General features: G+C 37.0%; 1 protein-coding gene across 2 annotated transcripts; it reads left to right on the plus strand.

Annotated features, from left to right (window-relative positions):
• The first annotated feature begins 9,093 nt into the window (after nucleotides 1–9,093).
• On the plus strand, nucleotides 9,094–18,054 carry LOC146456073 (uncharacterized). Of its 2 annotated transcripts, XR_014858866.1 has the most exons (6): nucleotides 9,094–9,210; nucleotides 11,263–11,284; nucleotides 12,231–12,400; nucleotides 14,845–14,967; nucleotides 15,995–16,066; nucleotides 17,821–17,842. XR_014858866.1 is itself a non-coding variant. In XM_085093531.1 (5 exons), exons 1-4 carry the CDS (start codon nucleotides 9,127–9,129, stop codon nucleotides 14,965–14,967), a joined length of 399 nt encoding a protein of 132 aa, XP_084949657.1. In that variant the 5' UTR covers nucleotides 9,094–9,126; the 3' UTR covers nucleotides 17,821–18,054. The 2 variants fall into 2 exon arrangements, 1 of the variants encoding a protein (XP_084949657.1); XM_085093531.1 differs by lacking the exon at nucleotides 15,995–16,066 and having other exon boundaries at nucleotides 17,821–18,054.
• Nucleotides 18,055–20,836: the final 2,782 nt, after the last annotated feature.

Genomic DNA, 20,836 nt, shown 5'->3' on the forward strand with positions numbered 1-20,836 from the left:
CTTTTAGGCTTAATAGCTCCAAGTCAGCGCTTTTATCTTAAAATTAATTCCCAATACGTAATACGACCATAATGAAAAACGACCCCTCATGTTAAATTAAAAAGAAGGTATTAAAACTTTCCATGTATGACGCACATAACAACAACGTCTTCTATAAATTTGTGATTAACAAGTGTAAGTCTTTTTTAAATTTAACTGCGCTTTTGACCGCGGCGGCCTTTTTAGTTTGAAGTAGTGCATAGATTCTTACCACCTTTTTTCTGAATAGGGTGAGGCTCGTCTAGAATTTGTTTTCACGAGTAAAATGGAGTTCGAAGGCCTAACGAAGTCCTACTCACATGTTTGACATATTCATATCGGTCTTTGAACCAATTTAGCGTCTTGTATGTTTGTAGCGAGTTAACATGATCATTTGGAGAATTTGGATGGTATGTAATCGACAACATGGTTGCGTTTGAAATAGGTTGGAAAAAATCATATATTTTGGTCTGAAATAAGGAAAGAGTTCAAAGAACACCTCTAACCCCTGTGGCAAGATGCAGGTGTATCCATTATTATTTGTCAGTAAAAGACGAGTTACTGTCCACGTATCTTAACCATAAGCGAACTGTAATTAACGGTTAAAGAACATACTCTGTTTGGCTGGTTTGGAGCTACAAAAACCTTTTCCATATTACCGAAAATTAATTTTGAAACACGGATTTCGCGCGCGAAATGAAAGGAGAAAATACGTTGGAGAAACGCTTGAGGGTTTTCCATGCAAATTCGCGTATTCTTCTTTGGCGGCCCAAAGTTAATTTCAATCATTAAGTTTAAGTGGGTGACTCCCTATGATCCTCACAACCCAAATTGTTCACAAAATAGGTTTGGTTCAAATATTGCATGTGAATTACACTTTGTCCAGTTACTTAAAAAAAAAAACAATTTTCGTTTGAGCCTTAAACGCTTTCTTTCTCTGTTCTTTTGTAGTGAAAAAAAAAATCAGAAGTTAACAATTTAGATAACTTCTCACAACACTAAAAAAATTGCTGCAAGGCCAAATACTACGATTCGTGTATAATTATATAAGCACAAGTCTTCCTTATATTAAAATATTTTTAATATTTTCACTTAATTCTTTCAAGTTGTTAAAACAGCAACGTTTTCCCAACCAACGTTCACAGCTTGTAAAAAAAAAAAGGAAGAAATGAGTGCACAAAAATGCATGTAAACCATTAGCGAGACATCCTACAGCAATGCCTTTCTGGTTATAAAAACACAAAGACTTCTTATCATAAAATAAAATTGTGCGACCAGACGGTTTCAAGACCGTGGCGCTGCTTCCAACTACTAGCATTTCTCAATTATGCAAAATAGGAGCTTCAACCTTTGCCTGAACCTCGCAAGGAAGTATGACTTGAAAAACGTTCTTCAAGATAAAGAACATAGTTTCACAATACAGTACACTGTAATTTTATGTTGGTATTCACCTAAATGGCTTTATGACTCCTCTCTGAGACTGTGAGGAACATTAGATTAGATGGAATCTGATTGCCACAAGCCAAGTTTGTTTACTTGAACGCTTCAAAAAACCTTGGAAGCAAAATACAAACTCACTTCACTTTGAGATGAAAAATTTGGCCATTGTTCATGGCCGCTTTTTATTTAAAGGTACAAAACTTAAGATAATAGCTGACAAATGATGGGAAAACAATAAGGAATTCAAAGCTCTACCAAAGATGACGGCTTCGCTTTGAGAGGAAAAAATAATTTTCTATTCAGTTCCAAGGTAGCTTTGAACCCAAGCCCTCTTCGCCGGAGGGCATGTAGCATAATACTGTGCCGCACATGCTTGTCTACCTTCACAGTGAGTAATTTTTGAATTTAATGATTGTTTCTGATGCCTGACTATCTGGCACCCGTGGCGCAACGATTTTAACAGCTAATTGCTTTGGGCCGCCAAACAAAAATACGCGAATGAGCACAGAACACCCTCAGGCGTTTCTCCATCGCATTTTCTCTTTTTAAATTTCGCGAAATCCCTGTTTCAAAACCAATTTTTCGGTAAGATGGATAAGGGTTTTGTAGCTCCAAACCAGCCAAAGTAGCGTATTTCTTTAACCGTAAATTACAGTTCGCTTATGGTTAAGACACAGAGACAGTCAGACGTCTTTTACTGACAAATAATAATGGCTACACCTGCATCTTGCCGCCGGGGATAGCGCGTTTCTTGAAACTCTTTCCTAATTTCAGACCAAAATATATGACTTTTTTCTAACCTATTTCAGACACGACCTTCTTGTCGATTGCATGCATACTATCCAAATTCTTCAATTGATCATGTTAACCCGCTACAAACATACAAGAAGCTAAATTGGTTTAAAGACCGACATGAATCGATATGAATATGTCAAACATGTGAGTAGGACTTCGTTAGGCCTTCCAACTCCATTTTACTCGTGAAAACTGTAACCAATTCCAGGCCAGCCTCACTCTATTCAGCAAAAATTTGGTCAAAATCAATGCACTACTTCAACTGATTTCAAAACGTACCTTGTGTAGCTTCAAACCATCCAGAAGACAGTGTGTGTTTAACCTGTAGCTAACAGCTCACTTATAGTCAAGACACCGGAACAGTAATGCTTCCTTTACTGGCAAATTAAAGCTTCACCTGCATTTCACGTCATTCCTTTTATTTACTCCAATTGGCTTCTTCATTAACTCGCTCTAAATGCTTTCAGATAGCGCCTTACAAATAAAATTTTCAAAGCGGCAAATTTTGTTTTCAATCATCTCTTCTATTGAACACCTTACCTGATAATATACATCGAGAAATTTCGCTCCGCACGCAAACGTCGTCTTTAAGACAACATTTAATTTTAATCATTTAAGGTTAAGACGGTGGCTTCCTAAGTTCCTCATAACGTAAATTATTCAAAAAATAGGTTTACTTCAAATCTTGCATGTGATTTACACTTTGTCCGCTTACTTTAAGAAATACAACTGTCGTTTGAGCCTTGAACGCCTTCCTCCTATGTTTAAAGCGGGGTCCCTTCTTTGGCAAAAATTGATTTTTTTGTAGTGTCAAATAAAGCAAAATTTTAACAATTGTGATATTTTCTCACAACACTAAAAAAAATGCTGCAAGGCCAAATACTACGATTCGTGTATAATTATATAAGCACAAGTCTTCCTTATATTAAAATATTATTGATACTTTCCCATAATTGTTTCAAGTACAGTGGAACCTCTCCTTACGGACACCTCTTTAGTACAGACACCTCTCTAATACGGACAGTTCACTTGGTCCCTGAGAGACCGAAAACGGACACCTCTATAATGCGGACACTTATCCCTGTCCCCTTGGTGTCCGTAATAAAGAGGTTCGACTGTAGTAAAAACAGCAACTTTTTTTTAAACAAAAAAAAAAGGAAAAATGGGTGCACAAAAATGCATGTAAACCAACAGTGAGACATCCTACAGCAATGCCCTTGTGGCTATGAAATGACAAAGACTTCTTATCATAAAATTAAAAGTAACGTGCAGGCACATGGTTTAAAGACCGTGGCGTTTCTTCCAAATACTAGCATTTCTCAATTATGCAAATTAGGAGACTCGACCTTTGCATGAACCTCACAAGAAAGTATGACTTAAAAAACGCTCTCCAAGACAAAGAAAAACACTGACATAGTTTCACAATACAGTACACTGCAGTTTTATCTTGGTACTCACGTAAACTATAGGCCTTGTATGGCCTTTTTCACAAAAAAACACACACACACCATTTGCGAGATGGGTGTCCCATCTCGCAAATAGGGACTTTAAGATACAGCAACGCAGAGGTCGTGAAACAGGACCGGAAGTAAAATGAGACCTCAGAACTTCACTGCGCATGAACTAAGCTAGGTGTGCCGCGTTCTTGCTGGCGACGAACCTGATTTGAACGCTTTTCGCGTTGCCGATTAAACATAAGTAATTTAGTGGTATTTATGGTTTCTACAGACCTTTGAATAAGCATTGGTTGTGTTATTTTAGACGTTTAAGAATCTTCTTTGTTTTTTTGTAGATTTAAAATGTCGACTTGGTTGCTAAGTCTTCAGATAAACATCAGTGTTTACATATCAACGCCGTAGGGTAAATAACCTAAAATTAATCAAATCTCGTCGATACACCGCGTATTCGCGTAGTGGCAAAAAATAACACTAGCAATGTTTAAAAAGAACTTTATTCCGTGAATTACTCATACAGCAATTGATTTCAATTTCAGTTCCTGATCTCTATATAAACTTTTGCATTACGCTTGGGTCTGGCCGGAATGGCTTCGAAGCCCAAGTATATTTATACAATGAAAAAGGCGAGCCCGAGAATAGGAATCATCGCAGAACCAAGTTTTGCGTTTATGCAAGATTTAATGAAGAAGATACAATATTTCATCTCTTTTCCAGAGTCATAATCGTGTCCTTGTTTCTTAAAAAAATGTCGGATGGATCTAAATTTATATTTGTTGCATATGTATTTCAAGCGTCCCCAAATAATTCTCTTCCTGCATCTATTTGCTTTCATCTTATAAAACCTAGTTTTTGAAAAGCATTTAGAGCTTCACTAAGTTTCAGAAATAGCCGAAAGCCTAAAATTAAAATGTTCTTTATAACCTTTCTGGAAGTAGTCCAAGAGGAAACCTTGAAAAAAAGTTATTGAAAGAAATGTTAGAGTGTTATTCCTGACCTAAAAGAAAGGTTACAACTCAGCATATATTGACATATCTTGAAAAAGCAGTTTATATAATACATTTATCAATAGCAGAAGACATGAAGGGGCAAGATCACAGTCTTCTGTAATTTTCTGCTGTGTTTAAAGAAGTTTTACTGTGGCTGTATTTTTCTGTTCAATCACTATTCAATATTTGCATTAACTGTTTATTGTGTCTACTGTCTATCTAATTACTTCAGTGAGCTTTCGAGCTGGATGGCACTTAATACGCCAATTCGAAGAAAGGCGAAACATTCAACGACACACATTGCACACATAAGTAAAGTCTGATAGCGTGATGCTGAAATTGTAACTGCAGCTAATTTCCTGTATCCCTTTGAAATCTGCACGAATAGAGGCGAATCCTTAATTAAGATCAGCTTGTTCGGCGGGTTTATGGACATGCGTTATTGACCAAGCGTAAGTTCATGATAGCTGGATATTGGCCAAGTTATTTTGCGCATTTTTAGTCGAGCTTTATAAAAACGCAGCATAAAAAAGGAAGAATGAGGCCAATATCCAGCCACCTTGACCGAACAAGCTTGGTCAATAAAGGATTCATCATACCATTTTACTTTGAACTTAAAACTACAGAAAAACGTCAATGCGGGAACATTTTAATGGAATCCGGCGAACTCGCCAGTCTACAGGTGATCGCGCGGTGGCAAAAATAACAAAAATTTTTACAAAGTGTTCGGCCTGCAATCAATAAATCTTTAATAAAGAAATACTTTTTGAAAATACTGATATGCAACATTAGCCGAAAACTAGACCACGCTACTTTGAAAACTGGGCGAAACTTTAAAAACATTTTGTTGTTCACTACAAGCAAAGCACGGTTAAATTGAAAACGTGAGATTCTTCGTCGAGCTTGAGAAAAACAAATGAACAGATACCAGGTTAACTCGATCTAGACCGGGGTATGGGCGATTGTGCTCACGGTCCGCGACTTTGAACCTTAGTAACTTTTCTTAATATTTGAGAAAAGGCCCTGAAACCTTGGGACTTTTTCAGAAATATATCTGGGAAACAATAGAGCGGTCGGTTAGTGTTGATTGACCTTTTGACAAGCAGAAGATAGAAAATGACTTTTGTAAAATAAAGGAAAAGTCACTTTTCTTCTGTAACGTTTCTGTTTTAGTTCAAGGTCTGGGGGTGGTAACCGACAAAACAAAGACAAAGAAAAACGAAAAGATGAAGAAATGGTATTACTAGAAGCGGCGTGTCACACAAGTGACAAATTGGCAAGTTTACCCCAAGAGGACAATTACTTCAAACTCAAAAACAATTCTTGTGGAAATAATAATCGCACCCGAAAACTTATTCTGTCTCTTGAGAAATGGGCCCAACCTGGTGGTTTGCAAGTTAATTCTCGACAACTCAACCCCCCCCCCCCCCCACAAGTTTTCCCTTCTCCATCCAGTTGTATAATTGTGAAGCAGCGAGCCGACAGCGAACCTGAAAAGATGTCGTAGTTAGGTTAAGGCCTTATCCTATTCAGCATGAGCTTTTGTTGCGTTCATTATGATCAGCCCTTAAAACTTAAAGCATATTAACGATATGGCAATAAAACCTAAAAGGTGAAAACAGTTTCCTTCCGCAAAATGGTATGATGACGTCAAATGACGTGGTCATTGCGTCATTGACCGCCATCTTGACTTCCATTTCTTGAAGTTTTGAAGAAATCCAAAAATCCAAGATGGCGAATTCAAGATGGCCGCCTTTTGGCAATCACGATGACATTACAACGTTATATGTTGTCATCACTTCTCATCGTGGACGTCTAAGGAGACATTTTTGGACGTACTATCTCTCCTCCTAATCTCAATGGCATAGCGCTTGAATTCTCGCAAAGTTATCAAAAGGGGGGAACCCCCCCTACGCCCCCCCCCACCCCCCTACAGCCCCAGAAGGCAGAAAAAAACCCCGGTCTAGATAAAGTTCAAGGGAAATTTAACGGTAAAATCGAACGACGTTTCGAAGTCGTCATAACACCGTTTTCCAATTTCAACATGATTAAAAATAAACTGTCAGAAATAGTTGAAAATTCATTTTTAGAATAAGGTATCAAACTTCGGCATGATTTGGGTGTTGCGTGTTAGCGGGACGTCGAATTAAACAAAACACGCAGCACTGGAACACCATAATCATCTGTAAGGCATTATTCGTTGAAGACGAGGGGAAGAGTGAGGATGTAAGATAAATACTCACCCGCGTTGTCAGACACTGAGGTAAAAAAAACTGTTTCAGTATTTACCAAGCAAGTGGATAACAAGATGCCGTGCCATTAGTCACTTTGTTTCTAAGAGATACTGGCAAAAACAAAAACTAACGAAAACCAGGCCCCAGTTGTTCAAAGAACGGATAACTTTTTCCACTGGATAAGTCGCTATCCATCGGAGCAAATGTAATCCAACCAATGCTTTTGGCAAGTTTTCCACACAATCTCATTATTAAATTTGACACATGCCTCTACTTGATCCTCACATTTTATCTTCAGGATAGCGAGCTAGCAATAAATACTTGCAACTGCAATAGTAATAATACTAACTAGAGTTTAAGTAGTCAGTAACTATCCACAGGTCTTCCTGTATTTTCAGGTCATTGTATATCGACTACTGATTCAGAGAACCACTAAAAATTTTACAGTGATCATCTTCCATGTTTCTCACAATTATTAGAGTTTTTTTTACATCTTCTCTTTTTTTTTATGTACTTCTTTGCAGGATGTGAGAGAACTCGAACTATGACAATATTTTGAATTATTATCTTCTTAACCACGCTGACCACTCTGCGAAAAGAACTCCGTCTATTCCTTAAGAAGAGTTCAAAATCTCGTTAACAATTCATCAGCCCATTGACCTATCAAATGGTCGATAAAACATCACGTGCAGTGGTTTTAAAACCCGATAAATTTCCTCCTTATTAGTATGCGGTTTTTAATGTTTTTGTCGTATGCTTATTTCCAACGTTCACAAAAGTATCATTGTTATGAACTCGCTCGCTTCTCCAGGAATGTTTTTGAAGCCGTTCAAAAAACTCGCAGCACGTGTTTTATCGGGTCTTAAACCATTCCGCTGCACCTCTTGGTTTTAAATCGCGATAAAACACTGATGCTCGTGTTTTAAACATTACATAAAACACTGCTGTTCGTGTTTTACATATTACATAAAACGAAAAGGTGTGAGTGTGTGTAGATGGCAGGTAAGCGAACAAAAAGTCGGAAATCTTCACCAAAATGACGGCAATATTCTGACGAAACATACTTTTTTAAAATTTGATAACTTGTGATTTCAGACTATGACTTTAGATGTAATAACAATAAAAGACCTTACGTCAGTGCCAATAATGAAAAAGCGGCCGGCACTATTGTGTTGACACAGAAAATAAAAATTCAATTTCGGACATGTATGAATTTTAATCCTAATTGGATGTCCGATGTTTAGATTTCTTTGACGCATACGCAAAAATGATTTGCGAGCAAAATCTATCCATATTCTCAAGGATACCTTAATTGTTTGCTTAATGTAAAAAAGCTGCTTCTTTCAATTTTAAGAGTGTGTTTTTTTTTTTTAATTTGTGGTCATGGTGGTGATGGTAGATTAACCTGTAGCTAAAATGTGAGTCTGTTTTAAACACACGTGACTCACAGTTACACGTTCACTTTAGTAATTGTTAAGACAAAGGAGAATCTAAAACTAAGTCACTTTTAGTAGCAATAATGCAGTTATAGAAGCCGCGCAAACTGAAAATTTTTTTCAAAGAATCAAATTCGTCAGATATTTCCAACACGTAATTAATTAGACACAGATGAATAGAAAATGTGTCGAACGACCAATACAACAATATCCTGTGCAACTCTTTTGTGATTTCCAGCGCGCATTATTTACAAATCCAAGTTAAATCAACGAAAAAAATATTATATTAAAGCCGATACCGCCAGCAACGAAAACACTCATAAATTTCAACCAAACGAGTTCGTGATTTTGGTTTCCAAAATATTTTAATTACAACATGAGGTCTGAAATTAGCGTAAAAATGAAATCTAAGACTAGAATAAAAGAGTCAGAAAATCAGACAGTCGTAAGTCATACTATTTTCCTCAAATTATTCTTTGACAAATTCTTGGTAATCAGTCATTAAATTAAGAAAAGCAAATAACAGAAAATGATAACAGATTTGCGTGAAGCTAAAAGTATCATCATAGTTTATTCAACTGTTCAAACGACAGTTTAAACCAAGTAATGAAAATGGCTTTCAGACGTCAAACTGTCTGTGAATGTGATGGACGTTCTTAAATAATAGTAGATTGTAATTAGAAATATCTCATTATTTTTTGTGTTAAAGACAGATTAATGAAAAGTGCTAACTCACAACTGTGTTAATCGAAGAGACAACATGGTTGTGTACAGCCTTGCCGTCTTTCTATTGATTCCTACCGCTTCGGTGCTAGATGTATCTGCTGGCAGAATCAATCATAAGGTTGGGTTTTTTAAGTCACTTTTGTCATTTTTTTTAGTTCTTTGGTATATTTTTGGGTTTGGAACAGAAAAGGCCCCTCGGAATGGACTTTAATAGAAATACGAGGGTTCAGAACGTCCATATTTTCAGAGAGCAAACACATTGGCCAGATTTCCCCCAAACGAAATGAATACTGCCTTTGAAACTGGATAAAAAACGTTTATTTTGAGCACTGACTTTTAAAACAGTGTCATAATTATTAGTGGAGAGGTGAAATAAAGTCGTTTGAAGGTAAGATATATACTGCATTTTAATAGACCTTCAAAAAAAGATTTCTAATGATGAATTTCCCGCAATGGCTATTCCTGGGCATGGAATGAAAAGATTTCCACCAAGATAACGTTTTAAGATGCAGATGTAAGGTTCAAGAAGAATTTCCGAAAATTTGAGGCCAGCCTTAAAGATTTCACAGAAATTAACGACTGACTGGTTAGGTAGTCAGAAAACGACCAAATTAATGACAGCAAAATTAATCGAACCTTTCTTAAGCCTCTGTGTACAATAGGTAGTATAACTTATAAAGAACCACAATATTTTTGTTACGATGTTTTGGTTGATTAAGTGTTTCGGCAGAATCAAACATCTTCATGTAGCAATGACGGTGTGTAAGACATGAGCAAATATTATTGTTAATCTTTTACTGAAATCTTTATTACTTAAGCTAGGAAACTCGCTACATCAGCAAGAACGTGAACCACTTTTATTGATATTTGTTCACAATGCAGTGTATCTGGGCAATCCCTAAGAAAGAAAATTTAAAAACATTACAGTTAAACACTTTTTTTTTAATATAATAGTATTTTTGCACAGTTTAAGACTGTGTGTGAAAGCAAATCTTAGCATGGGCTATTAAAATGGTAAAAGGAAATTGGATGTAACCACACATAATTTAGAGAAAATTAGAAACAATAATTCTAAAAAGCGTTGAGATACATAACAATTTATGGCATTAAGAATGTATTATTTATTCAGTGACACAGGCATACTCTGAAAAAAGAAACTCAAGTTTTCGCAACAAGAGTCGAGCCTAAGATATTTTTCTGTAAACTAAAGCTTCGTTATCTCAAGCAAATGCTTGTTTACTCCCAATTCTCATTTCCAGTTTGAATAGCATTTGCTAAGATCTTCTTTTCACAAATAGTCATCAACAATTTTGAAGTAGTAGGTATATAGCCTTCTTAGATATTATTGGTTCTCGGGCCCTCCCGGATGCGCAGAAAGTATGCGCAACGGCAAAAAGAGGCACCGTCCTTCAAAGTTGTGAAACCGCTAAGCAATCCAACTTAGTGGAAATGTTCTTGATAAAAACCAAAAAATGCAGGATACAGTATCGAAAAAAAATTAATTGTTATACAAAAAAATTCACATCATTCCCAGATAATATCAAAAAAGTTTTTAGTTTTGTCCCATTCAAGGGCAAAAAAATAGTAATTTCCTTGTCTGAATGAGGAAATTGATGGTTTTCTCCCATAAACCACAAAGTACAAATTGCATCATTTTAAAACTATTTTGTTAAAACCTCCGATATGTCTAGTTTCTTTATAATTAAATATATGAACCATGACTTATATTCACGCCCTTAATTAGTCAATACCCGTTTTATTGTGAATATTTTCCGACGAATAAAAGCAAATGAAAAACTAGAGAAAGTTCCAAGCCATCCCAACACAATGTACTTCGCGTGTTAAGTTCTCACTTCTATATTTTTCCCAAACAAAATAATTGGCAGTAATTCGGATCTGTGCAAATGCTAGCTTCACAGCTAAATGAGCTAAAATTGATGTAAGTGTTTTATGAGCTTTTATCCTCTTGTTGATAATAATTTTGGTCAATACATTGTTGAAGATGTTTTGGATCCACTCCACGAACAATGTTGCAATGAAAGTTACCATCAATAAGCAGACAGGGCAAAAAACATAACTAACATGAAAATAGCCCAGAATATAAAGAGATCACTGATGTTTTTATATTTATTTATTTATTCATTTATTTATTTTTTCTTTACTCTGTTAGATCATAGAGAAGAGATCATATGGTAAGTTTTAAAAAGTCATTAATAAATCATAAGCTCATTGACCAATCAGATGGTCAATAAAACATCACGTGCAGAGGTTTTAAAACCGGATAAAACCTCCTCCTTATTAGTATGCGGTGTTTAATGTTTTTCTCGTAGGCTAATATCCAACGTTCACAAAAGCATCATTGTCATGAATTCTCTTGACACAAGCATTTCCAGGAATGTTTATGAAGCCGTTCAAAAAACTCGCGGTACGTGTTTTATCGGGTCTAAAACCACTCGGCTGCACCTCGTGGTTTTAAATCCCAATAAAACACTTCAGCTCGTGTTTTAAACATTACATAAATGCTATATATAGTTTCCTGTACCTTATTTACAAACGCCACCGTATTTTAATTTCACAGGAACAAAACTTTAGGCGCGGAACATTTGTTTCAAAACTTCTTTCAACCCAGATCAGTACTGAGGCTGCGAAGTCGGTCGGTTCAAAAACCTTTTCTGTTGCATCATTTCCGAGTGAGGTCATAATAAATATGATCAATTTCAGACAAATCACAGTACATCACAAATTTCCATAAATTTAGTTCGCACAGTGCTTCTCACTGGTTTATTTTTGCTTAAAAACACAATTTTACCCAATGTTTTAGTATCTTTCCACCCATCCCGGGGTGGGTCAAATTATGATGTTTGGTAAAATGTTTAAGAATTGTATTGGCGTAAATCAACTTGGGTCTTTCTCACTGCTTTCCCGAGTTGAATGCGAGAAGTGATAAGCCAACACTGTTGTTCATTATACAAATTAAGACTTTCGTCATCATCGTTATCGTCATTATCATCATCATCATTATTATTATTATTATTATTATTATCATTATTATTATTATTATTAATATTATTATTATTATTATAATTATTATTATTATTATTGTTGTTATTGTTGTTAGCTAATTATTTCCTTCCACAGATTATGAATGTAATAAGAAGGTAATTAGCCGTAACCCTTGCGAGAAAGTGGCATGTCCTAAAGGAAAGCATGGTCCACTGAATATTTGTATTACCAATGCACTAAACTGCCGGAAAACTGTCCCAAAAAAGAAATTGACCCAGCAGCGGAATGCTGTCCAAAAACATGCGGTAAGTCGCTTCAATTAATAATGATTTTTCTATATATTTTTTAAATGAATTAGTGATTGAGTTGTTAAGGACGGTGCCTACTTTTGCTACTGCGCATACGTTCTGCGCATCTCGAGATACTCGGGTTTCCTATGGGTGATAATACAAATACAGGGATATTTTTGCGCGGTTTAAAACTATGCGGAGAAAACAGACCTTTGCAAGTGCCCTAGTTATCTATAAAGAAAACTGAGAGTAACCATGCATTTTTTAGAGATAATTTATGTTCAATTTGCGAAAAAATTCCGCGCATTGATTTGTATTTTGGCTCTTTTTAGAATTCTGGTTGCTTAATTATCTCTAAAAAAATGCGTGATTACCCCCAATTTCTTTTTGGATTCCAGTTGCCCTTGCATAAAATACCTCTGTATAAAAATTAAAATTTAACATAATTTACTTTTATTACAATTGAAGTATTTTTTTAATAGATCATTTATTAGTTGCATTGAACGTTATTATAAAAGCGAGGCTAAGTGCAAAGTTTTTAGTTTTGAAAATTAGTTTTCATTCATTTGCAAACAAACCTTATTTTCTTATGAAAAGTTTTCCACTTAGCCTCGCTTTCAAAGTGAGGTTCACAGCAACTCGGAAATGGCCTGTTCAGTATAACTCAAATTAAATCGGCCGTAGATGACTGTTTTTGGTACATCGTCTTCAGAGACATCTTTTCGCGTCACTCTGTATTTTTTAATGACAAGGTTAGTTTTATCAATTATCCTTTATAGTTTACAAGCGCATGCATCTAAGGTATTTTGCAAAACACAATCTCTTTTCCAGGCACCACGTCCTGGCGTTTCTTTGTTTCTAGCGAGGTTTAACTTTTCGAAGTTGTCATCAAGGTTCTCCAATACTGCGAGCTATGGCGTGCTTAGAAACTATTTGCATAAATGTAACACCTAAAAATCTGATCGCAATCTCGGGCAAATTTAATGAATAGTTTCGTAACAGCCTTCTTAAACTCAATTATAAATCATAAAGAGGAAACAAAGAAAATCAATACTGTGACGAAAATTTGGAAAAGTGATCTTAATTATCAAAAAAATTGATCAATTGCTTCCTTTGAATTTCTCCGAGAATTTTAAATGGTTTAAGAAGCTATATCAAATACATTCGAAAGAGTGTTTCATCCGATTATTTTCCAAACATCTAGAAGTGAACTGAAACAATAAGGCGCAGCCGAGTATTGTGATCCCACTTTGCGGTGTTTGGAAATTGGGTGCAGCATTGTTCCTCATTTTTTTCATATATCATTTAACCCAACTTTTATCCAATTCAGAACTAAAATAACCTCGGTTTCAATTTTCAAATCAGTGATATGTCTTTTTCAAACAGGTTGACATGATGAAAACTAGAAGGGTGTGTTATATATGTATAAAGTAATCTCAGGTTAAAGTGTATCGGTCCGGACATAGTTAATACAAGATGCCTGCTACACTGGCATTACGCGTGATGCTGGGGCTGATTCATTTATTCCAACTGTATGCTTCGCCGATTGATAAATCTATCCTTGCTAATGGAATAGTTTGAGTCACGACGATTGCGTTACGTTGTTCCCTTGTATTACGCGACCCAGACTTTCACTGGAAATTTTTGAAATTCCATTACGATAACATAAGCTTCTCAATGACCTCTTTTCAGTCTGGCGTCGTGGTCTAAGACTGTCAAACAAAGCACGATTCCTTCGATAGTAACTCACCAATTTCCACCGTTTTAAATGTCGGGTGCTTCTTAGAAGTTATTCTTTCGATTCACCGCTTCAAAATGGTGAAATCTCCGTTTGAAAACGGCACACTTGAGTCCAGAACATGTTAACAATATGGCGCCAAATTTAATCCGGATGTGATAAATAAATCAAATGATGCTTTGACGTCACACAGGTAGGGATGAGTGGGTCCCCTCCCTCGCGATATAAGCGACAAAAAAGGATTTTGATTGGCCTTCTTTTGTTGAAGACAATCAGGACAATACATCCCGAGTAGGAGAGGGGATAGTTTAATGAATAAATTAATGTACACATTTGTAGCTACGAGGAAGAAAAAAAAAAGAAATCGACCCGTTTTTAGACACGGTATGCCCCCTCAGGGCATCCCGCGTAAAAAGGCAATGGTTATGAAGCTTGACAAACTCTTTTGTTATATGTTTTTGTTATAGCGTTTTTGGCCTTGACCGTGCACAAACAACAATAGATTTCGAACTCTGTTGAAGCAACCGACCAATAGAAACGTTCGTGCTAAGATATTCAACTGTGTTGTGAACATTTAAAACAAACGATTGTGCGCGGTCGCGGCCCTTCCAACATAAACTGCAGCACCATTGTTTTCATGGCAAAGTTTCATAACCAGTCCCTCAATTAACTATGGTCCGGATGAACACACTGCTTAAACCAGCCCATTTCTTGTTAACAGTTTGCAGTGACGGTAATCGAATGTATTCAGCTGGTGAGAAATTTGAGTTTTCTAAAGACGGCCAACATTACAGCTGCGAGTGTGGATCAAATGAAGTACCATCCTGTCAGCCTATCTTCATAGGTAAATACGCAACAGTAAATTAAAACTTAATGACTGGTCTCGAGGGAAACACCTAATATTATTTCTCTCGGGACTAGTGCAGGACCATTTGGGAACAAAACAAACAAGTCTTTAAAAAAAAATCCCTAGAACCTTATGACAACATCACACTCCATCGCAAGTTCCTCTTACGTCATAGTTTTCGTACTTGTACACGCTCATGGGCCTTGGAACATGGGGAGAAGGGATGACGCAGTATTGAGAGCACTGGTCTCTCACTGATGTGGACCGAGTTTGATTCCCGGACTCGGCCTCATATGTGGGTTGAGTTGGTTGTTGGTTCTTTTCCTTGCTCCGAGGTTTTACACTGGGTTCTCCTTTTTTCCCCTCTCCTCAAAAATCAACATTTTCAAATTCCAATTCGATCTGAAATCACAGGGCTACAGGTTTGTCAGTTGTAAAAGACTGTTAAGTGTCATCCTCGTTAAACAAAGTTGATTGATTGATTGATTGTTTGTTTTTGATTAATAGATTGATTGAATGATTGATTGATTCATTGATTTATTGATTGATTGATTGATTGATTGATTGATTAGTTGATTGATTGGCGGCAAATAGTTCTATAGTTAGATGTCATGTGATCATGAATTAGTTAATCAACCCTTGCGCTCAGGCTGCAAAAACCTTTACTAATTAACAATGACAGCTATATTGCATAAGTCTGTTATAAACATCTTCACTAAGAACATTCAAAAATATCGTTTCATCGCAAAGTTAATCTACAAGAACAAGGCTGGATAAATTTCCAATATCACTTTGAAGATGACTAAAACAATAAGTGCTTTCTTTGAAAATACTTTTAGCCTTTGAAAAGTTTCAGATTCGAACTATTGAAAAATGTTTACAGCGCGACTACTGTTACAGGAGTCAGCAAATAAAACCCAAACGTTTGAAATTAACACTGTTCGTATCCTACTGTGATCTGATTGGCCAGTGTTTAGTAGTCGCACTGTAACAGTAACTTCTGATAGGTATGATTTCTTCTCAGTCCCACCAAAGGAACCCAGGCCCCCACCAGTTTTCCCTCCGCCTGGAGAAGTTCCCCCCCGAAAGAGACGCGGTAAGTGCCAAAGGGCTGTTCATCGACAAAGAATTTTTTTTTAATTTTCCTTTCTAATATTTGGCATTGGTGACCGCCGAGGCCATACGGAGTGAAAGGGGAAAGGATGGCTCAGGCTTTTTAACCTATATAAACCTTTTCCATAAATGGCTGCTGATAAATAATTTTTTGTTTGCATTAAAATTACCTTTACCAGCGCCGTTAGCATTTGCAAAATTCAATAGAATTTTTGCTCTAAAACAAGATTAGTAGCGCTGATTAACATATATCGAAAGGAGTAACAAACTGGCCGCCATTTATGAAAAAATGTCTATGGAGCGTTGCCCAAACGTACGACGCACACGCAATCCCGCCATAGTTTTAAAAACAATACAAATGCCATATTATGAATGGTGTTCATCATCTTGGTTCGAAATGATAGGTGAGTTTAATCGTTTGTCTCACAATTCAGTCACATAGATGAGGATCGCGACGTTTCTACCGCTATATTCGCAAATACTAATACCATACACCACATGTCGTCAGCTACGTTCATCATCAAAAAGACTTCTTTTTAATCCACCTTTTAATTTGAAAACTTATGGCGCAAGATCTTTCTCCATGGCATCCCCCTCACTTTGGAATGCGCTGCCATCTAATATTAGGAACAGTTCTTCGGTGCCCGTTTTAGAAATAAACTTAAAACTTTTCCTTTTATAAAAAGCATTTCAATAAACTTTTAGTTAAGTTCTTTGTTGTTATTCTTGTAAAGCGCCTTTAAACTAATTATTATTATGGCAGTAAAAACTTCTGGACGCCCAGATATCCTAAACAATGATTGGGCGGCCAGCCGTAGCCAATCAATGCAACGACCAAAGTCCTTACAATTAAAATCCCAACTCCTGATCATAAAGATCCTAGTAATTAAATTCTAAAACTTTATACTATCAATAAAATCCTAAATCTATTATTATAATTATTATTATTATTATTATTATTATTATTATTATTATTATTATTATTATTATTATTATTATATTGCTGGTCTTTATCAGGCGATAGTGTCGACTGATTGCGTAACAATATAGGTAGCACCTCAGTTTGTGTTGATTGAACACGATAGAGACATATGGCTTGTCCAAACCCAATCCTCCGCCGTTTCAGAGCGCGACAAAGCGACAGGTCACTATCCGCTCTGGGATGAGGTTACGTTTATTGACCGAGACCCACATTGGTACAGTCGTAGGGTTAAAGAGGCTATTGGCATAAGAGTTCACCCTGACAAAATCAACAGGGATAATGTAATTAAAATTCCAGAAGCATGGATGCCAAGGATCAAACAACACAGCAGCCTATCAGTACCAAGCCGGACAATTTCTAGTCTGAACTACAAGGATAGAAATCCTCCAATCAACCTAAGAGGCCTAAGAGCCTAATCAACACAAACCAAGGTGCTACTTATAGTGTTATGCAATCAGTCGACACAATTGCCTGATGTATAACGGTCAAAGCGTTGCGATCACATCTATGTGGCTCAATCGTGAGACAAACGATGAAACTCAACTATCAATACAAATGCCAGTTCGTTTGCGTAAACGAAATGAAAATGATATGTTGTTTAAAGACTCTCCAAGAAGCCTTTTGACTAGAAAAGCAGTGAAAAATTAAATCAGGAAAACATAACAAGCCCTTTCTCTCCCCCCCCCCCCCCCCCAACTTTAGACTCATGACTTAAGGTAAAATCAGCTCAGATGTATGTGTTTATTCTCTCCTAGGCGCAAAACGAGTAAAGAAGGCAGCAATCTCCTTATGAGGTCTGGAAAAAGCAATCAAGATTGCAACTTACCATTCACAGACTAACACTTTAGTGAATCGATTAAAGATATGTAAGTCAAACAGGAAAAATGATAACAAGTGTCGAGGAACTTGGTTGAAATAAGTTGTTTAGCTAGAAAACATTAATGTAGAACTTTGAAAGTCCCAAGTAAATAAAACAGCAAAGCAATGAATCAGTGTATGTGGTGTTTATGAAAGTGCACATTTGGTGTCTTCTTCAAAGAAGAAATATCTGGTAAATTTAGGGGAGGGGCTCGGGGGCCCTTCTCTCCCCTCCCCTTAATTTTATGACCAGAACCGAGACCCGCTAGTCCCCATCCCCACGCCCAGAACCAATACCCGCTGGTCCCAACATCCATCCCCCCTCCCCCTCAGAACCGAGAAATGCAGAGTAAATTTCGAGTGCTCTAGCGATATGTAAGGTAAGGAAACAAACGCCGCCTATCATGTGACTACAAGAACCAATGAGAGCGCGCGTTTTGATGCGTGACGTCATGGTTTTGAGACAAACTACAGTGTTAGTCACATTACATGGGACAGATCTAGTCACCCTGCCCTCTCAATGTTGGTTCACAAGATTGGCTTAAAAAATTCCGAAAAACAACATTGAGAGGGGAGGGGAGCAGGAGAGGGACATTTTCGGCTTGGTTGTGAAGTGTCACAACTAAACTTGACTAGGACTGTAGATCGAGATGACAGAGCCAAGTGTTCATGTCCTTTGTGCTCTGGGGTCAGTGAGTAAAAAACACATTTTTTCCCATTTCTCTGACCATTGTTTTGTGTACACTTTACTTAAGTGTTTTGTAATATTTATTTTCTAACCAGCTTGTTTGAACGAGCTCAAAACTTAACTAGTGGACATGTTCCGGCTGCTGTTGTCAATTTCGGCCAGTGTGCCATTGTCGAGTAGAGCAGTTTGTTTTCCTTTTTTGTGACCACTGAGTGTTAAAAAAAAAAATTGTTTAATCTGAAAACGGCAAATTGGAGTCTTGAAAATTCACGCGTGAACAACAAGGCTGCTATTTTGATTGATATTTGATCTTTTACGCATAGGACCAAAGCCTTGCTTTCTGGTTTAAGACCTATAAATATATGCGCAGACAATGCATTCTCATTGGTCAGTCTTTCTGAAGACAATAAGAAGAATAGAGGACAAAAATATCCCTTCTAAGGGAGGTGAGGAACGAACATGAAACTGCGCAATATCGCATCAATGGGTTAATTTGGGTTTAAGGAATAAACTAATGATTACGTAGTAACTGTGTGAGTGCCATTCGACAGCCTCCGAAAGACTATGGAATGACTAAGTTGGCCATGAGCGAAAACACAACTGCTTTGCAGTCTAGATCAGCCACACCCAAACATGGCGGCTATCAGGGGCGGGTGTTTTTTTAAACCGCACAATCATTTGGAGGGCGATAAGGCAATTAGTAAGAAAATGCAGCAAATACACAACGGTCGTTTTATTCCTTTAGAATTGCTGAAACACATCTAACGGTTTACACAGATCCCTTGCAAGCTCCACATTTGAGATATGGCTAGCCTGCGTGGTAGATGCATGAAAAATATAGGGCGCGCGAGGGAGGGAGACACGCGTGTCTCCCTCCCTCGCGCTCCACGCTCTTTATCGCGCCTTATGTACTTTTTATGCGCCTACCACGCAGGCTAAGATTTGTCACGAAATGCACGACAATGATATGCATGAACTTTATTGATGTGTATGATCGACACCACGAGGTGTCCCCTACCCTAAACTCTTACTAAAACAAAAACAATAGGCCACTTCCGAGTTGCTTTGAACCTCGTTGTCAAAGCGAGGCTAAGTGCAAAGTTTTTATGAAAATTAGTTTTCATTCAAACGCAAAAGCAAAACTAACTTTCATATGAAAAGATTTGCACTTAGCCTCGCTTTCATAATGAGGTTCACAGCAACTCGGAAATGGCCTATTCCGTCAAACATGAAGTAATATTAAAATGACAAAAAGGTCTGTCTTATATAAAGTACCCAAATTCAGAAACAGGTGCATTTCTGGAAGTAAGGGTATATATTACAAATAAAAAGTACTACATTTCTTTCTTGTTGCTTAATACAGAGAAGCCCTTCATAAGATTATTTTTCCATCAAAAAACGTTGGGAGTTTAAAGCTGGGTACACTCTATCACACTGCCTCTAAACAGAGAACATTTTTACCATCTGATAGTCTCAGAATATGATTTGATATATGGCAAACCATTTAACTAAAGCTCATTCACTCTATTATTGTCCAGTAAGTAAAACAAGAAACACAACAGATGAAGCGGTTTTCGCAACAACCTTAGAGCTTAAAAAAGGCCAGTAAAAGAGTGTATGTCCGAAATTTTATTTGCTAGGTCAAATCTTCATCTTGTTTTCATGTGAAAATCGCAAAAAAATAAAACATCGCTATTAATTTTCTTCCCTGAAATTGAGACGTAAAACGTGAAATTTCACTTCCAGTGTGGTACAATATAACGCGCAGGATTGCAGACTGTTGTTAGTATAGCTGTAACGTCAATACAGGATCGCTACTTTCGCAGTTTCTCTATTCCTCAGTTGTTTCGTTGTTAGGATTCAATACCCCGGGTCACTATTTCGTCCACACTGTTTTTTCCCTCGCACGCCAAAAACAACTAAGGAACCAAGAAACCGCAAGACTAGGGAATTTTTAACGATGACGGCGAAGGCAACGAGAACGCCACAAAACAAAAGGTGTAAAGAGCAAAAACAATCACTCTGCACGTGCTATATGTTTTTGTACATTTCTTTGCCGTCATCAGCAAAACAACAACGTGAAATGACCAAATTCAAGGTTTTGTGGAGAACGCGAGCACACGATGGTAATTTTTCCTTCTTCTTCCTTACGTGAACGCCGTTTCTATCAATTTTAGTTCCAGGATACTTTGCCTGCACTGTACAAGTTAAATGAATTGGAAAAA

Source organism: Pavona decussata, unplaced genomic scaffold, assembly GCF_977016875.1.
Source record: "Pavona decussata unplaced genomic scaffold, jaPavDecu1.1 SCAFFOLD_261, whole genome shotgun sequence".
NCBI lineage: Eukaryota > Metazoa > Cnidaria > Anthozoa > Scleractinia > Agariciidae > Pavona > Pavona decussata.

What these genes read in the sequence shown, in the direction of transcription:
- LOC146456073 (XM_085093531.1), top strand. Translation starts at nt 9,127, where the DNA reads ATGGTTGTGTACAGCCTTGCCGTCTTTCTATTGATTCCTACCGCTTCG. An exon ending in CTGGCAGAATCAATCATAAG is followed by an intron (nt 9,211 to 11,262) that starts GTTGGGTTTTTT and finishes TTACTCTGTTAG; the next exon opens with ATCATAGAGAAGAGATCATA. An exon ending in ATGCTGTCCAAAAACATGCG is followed by an intron (nt 12,401 to 14,844) that starts GTAAGTCGCTTC and finishes TCTTGTTAACAG; the next exon opens with TTTGCAGTGACGGTAATCGA.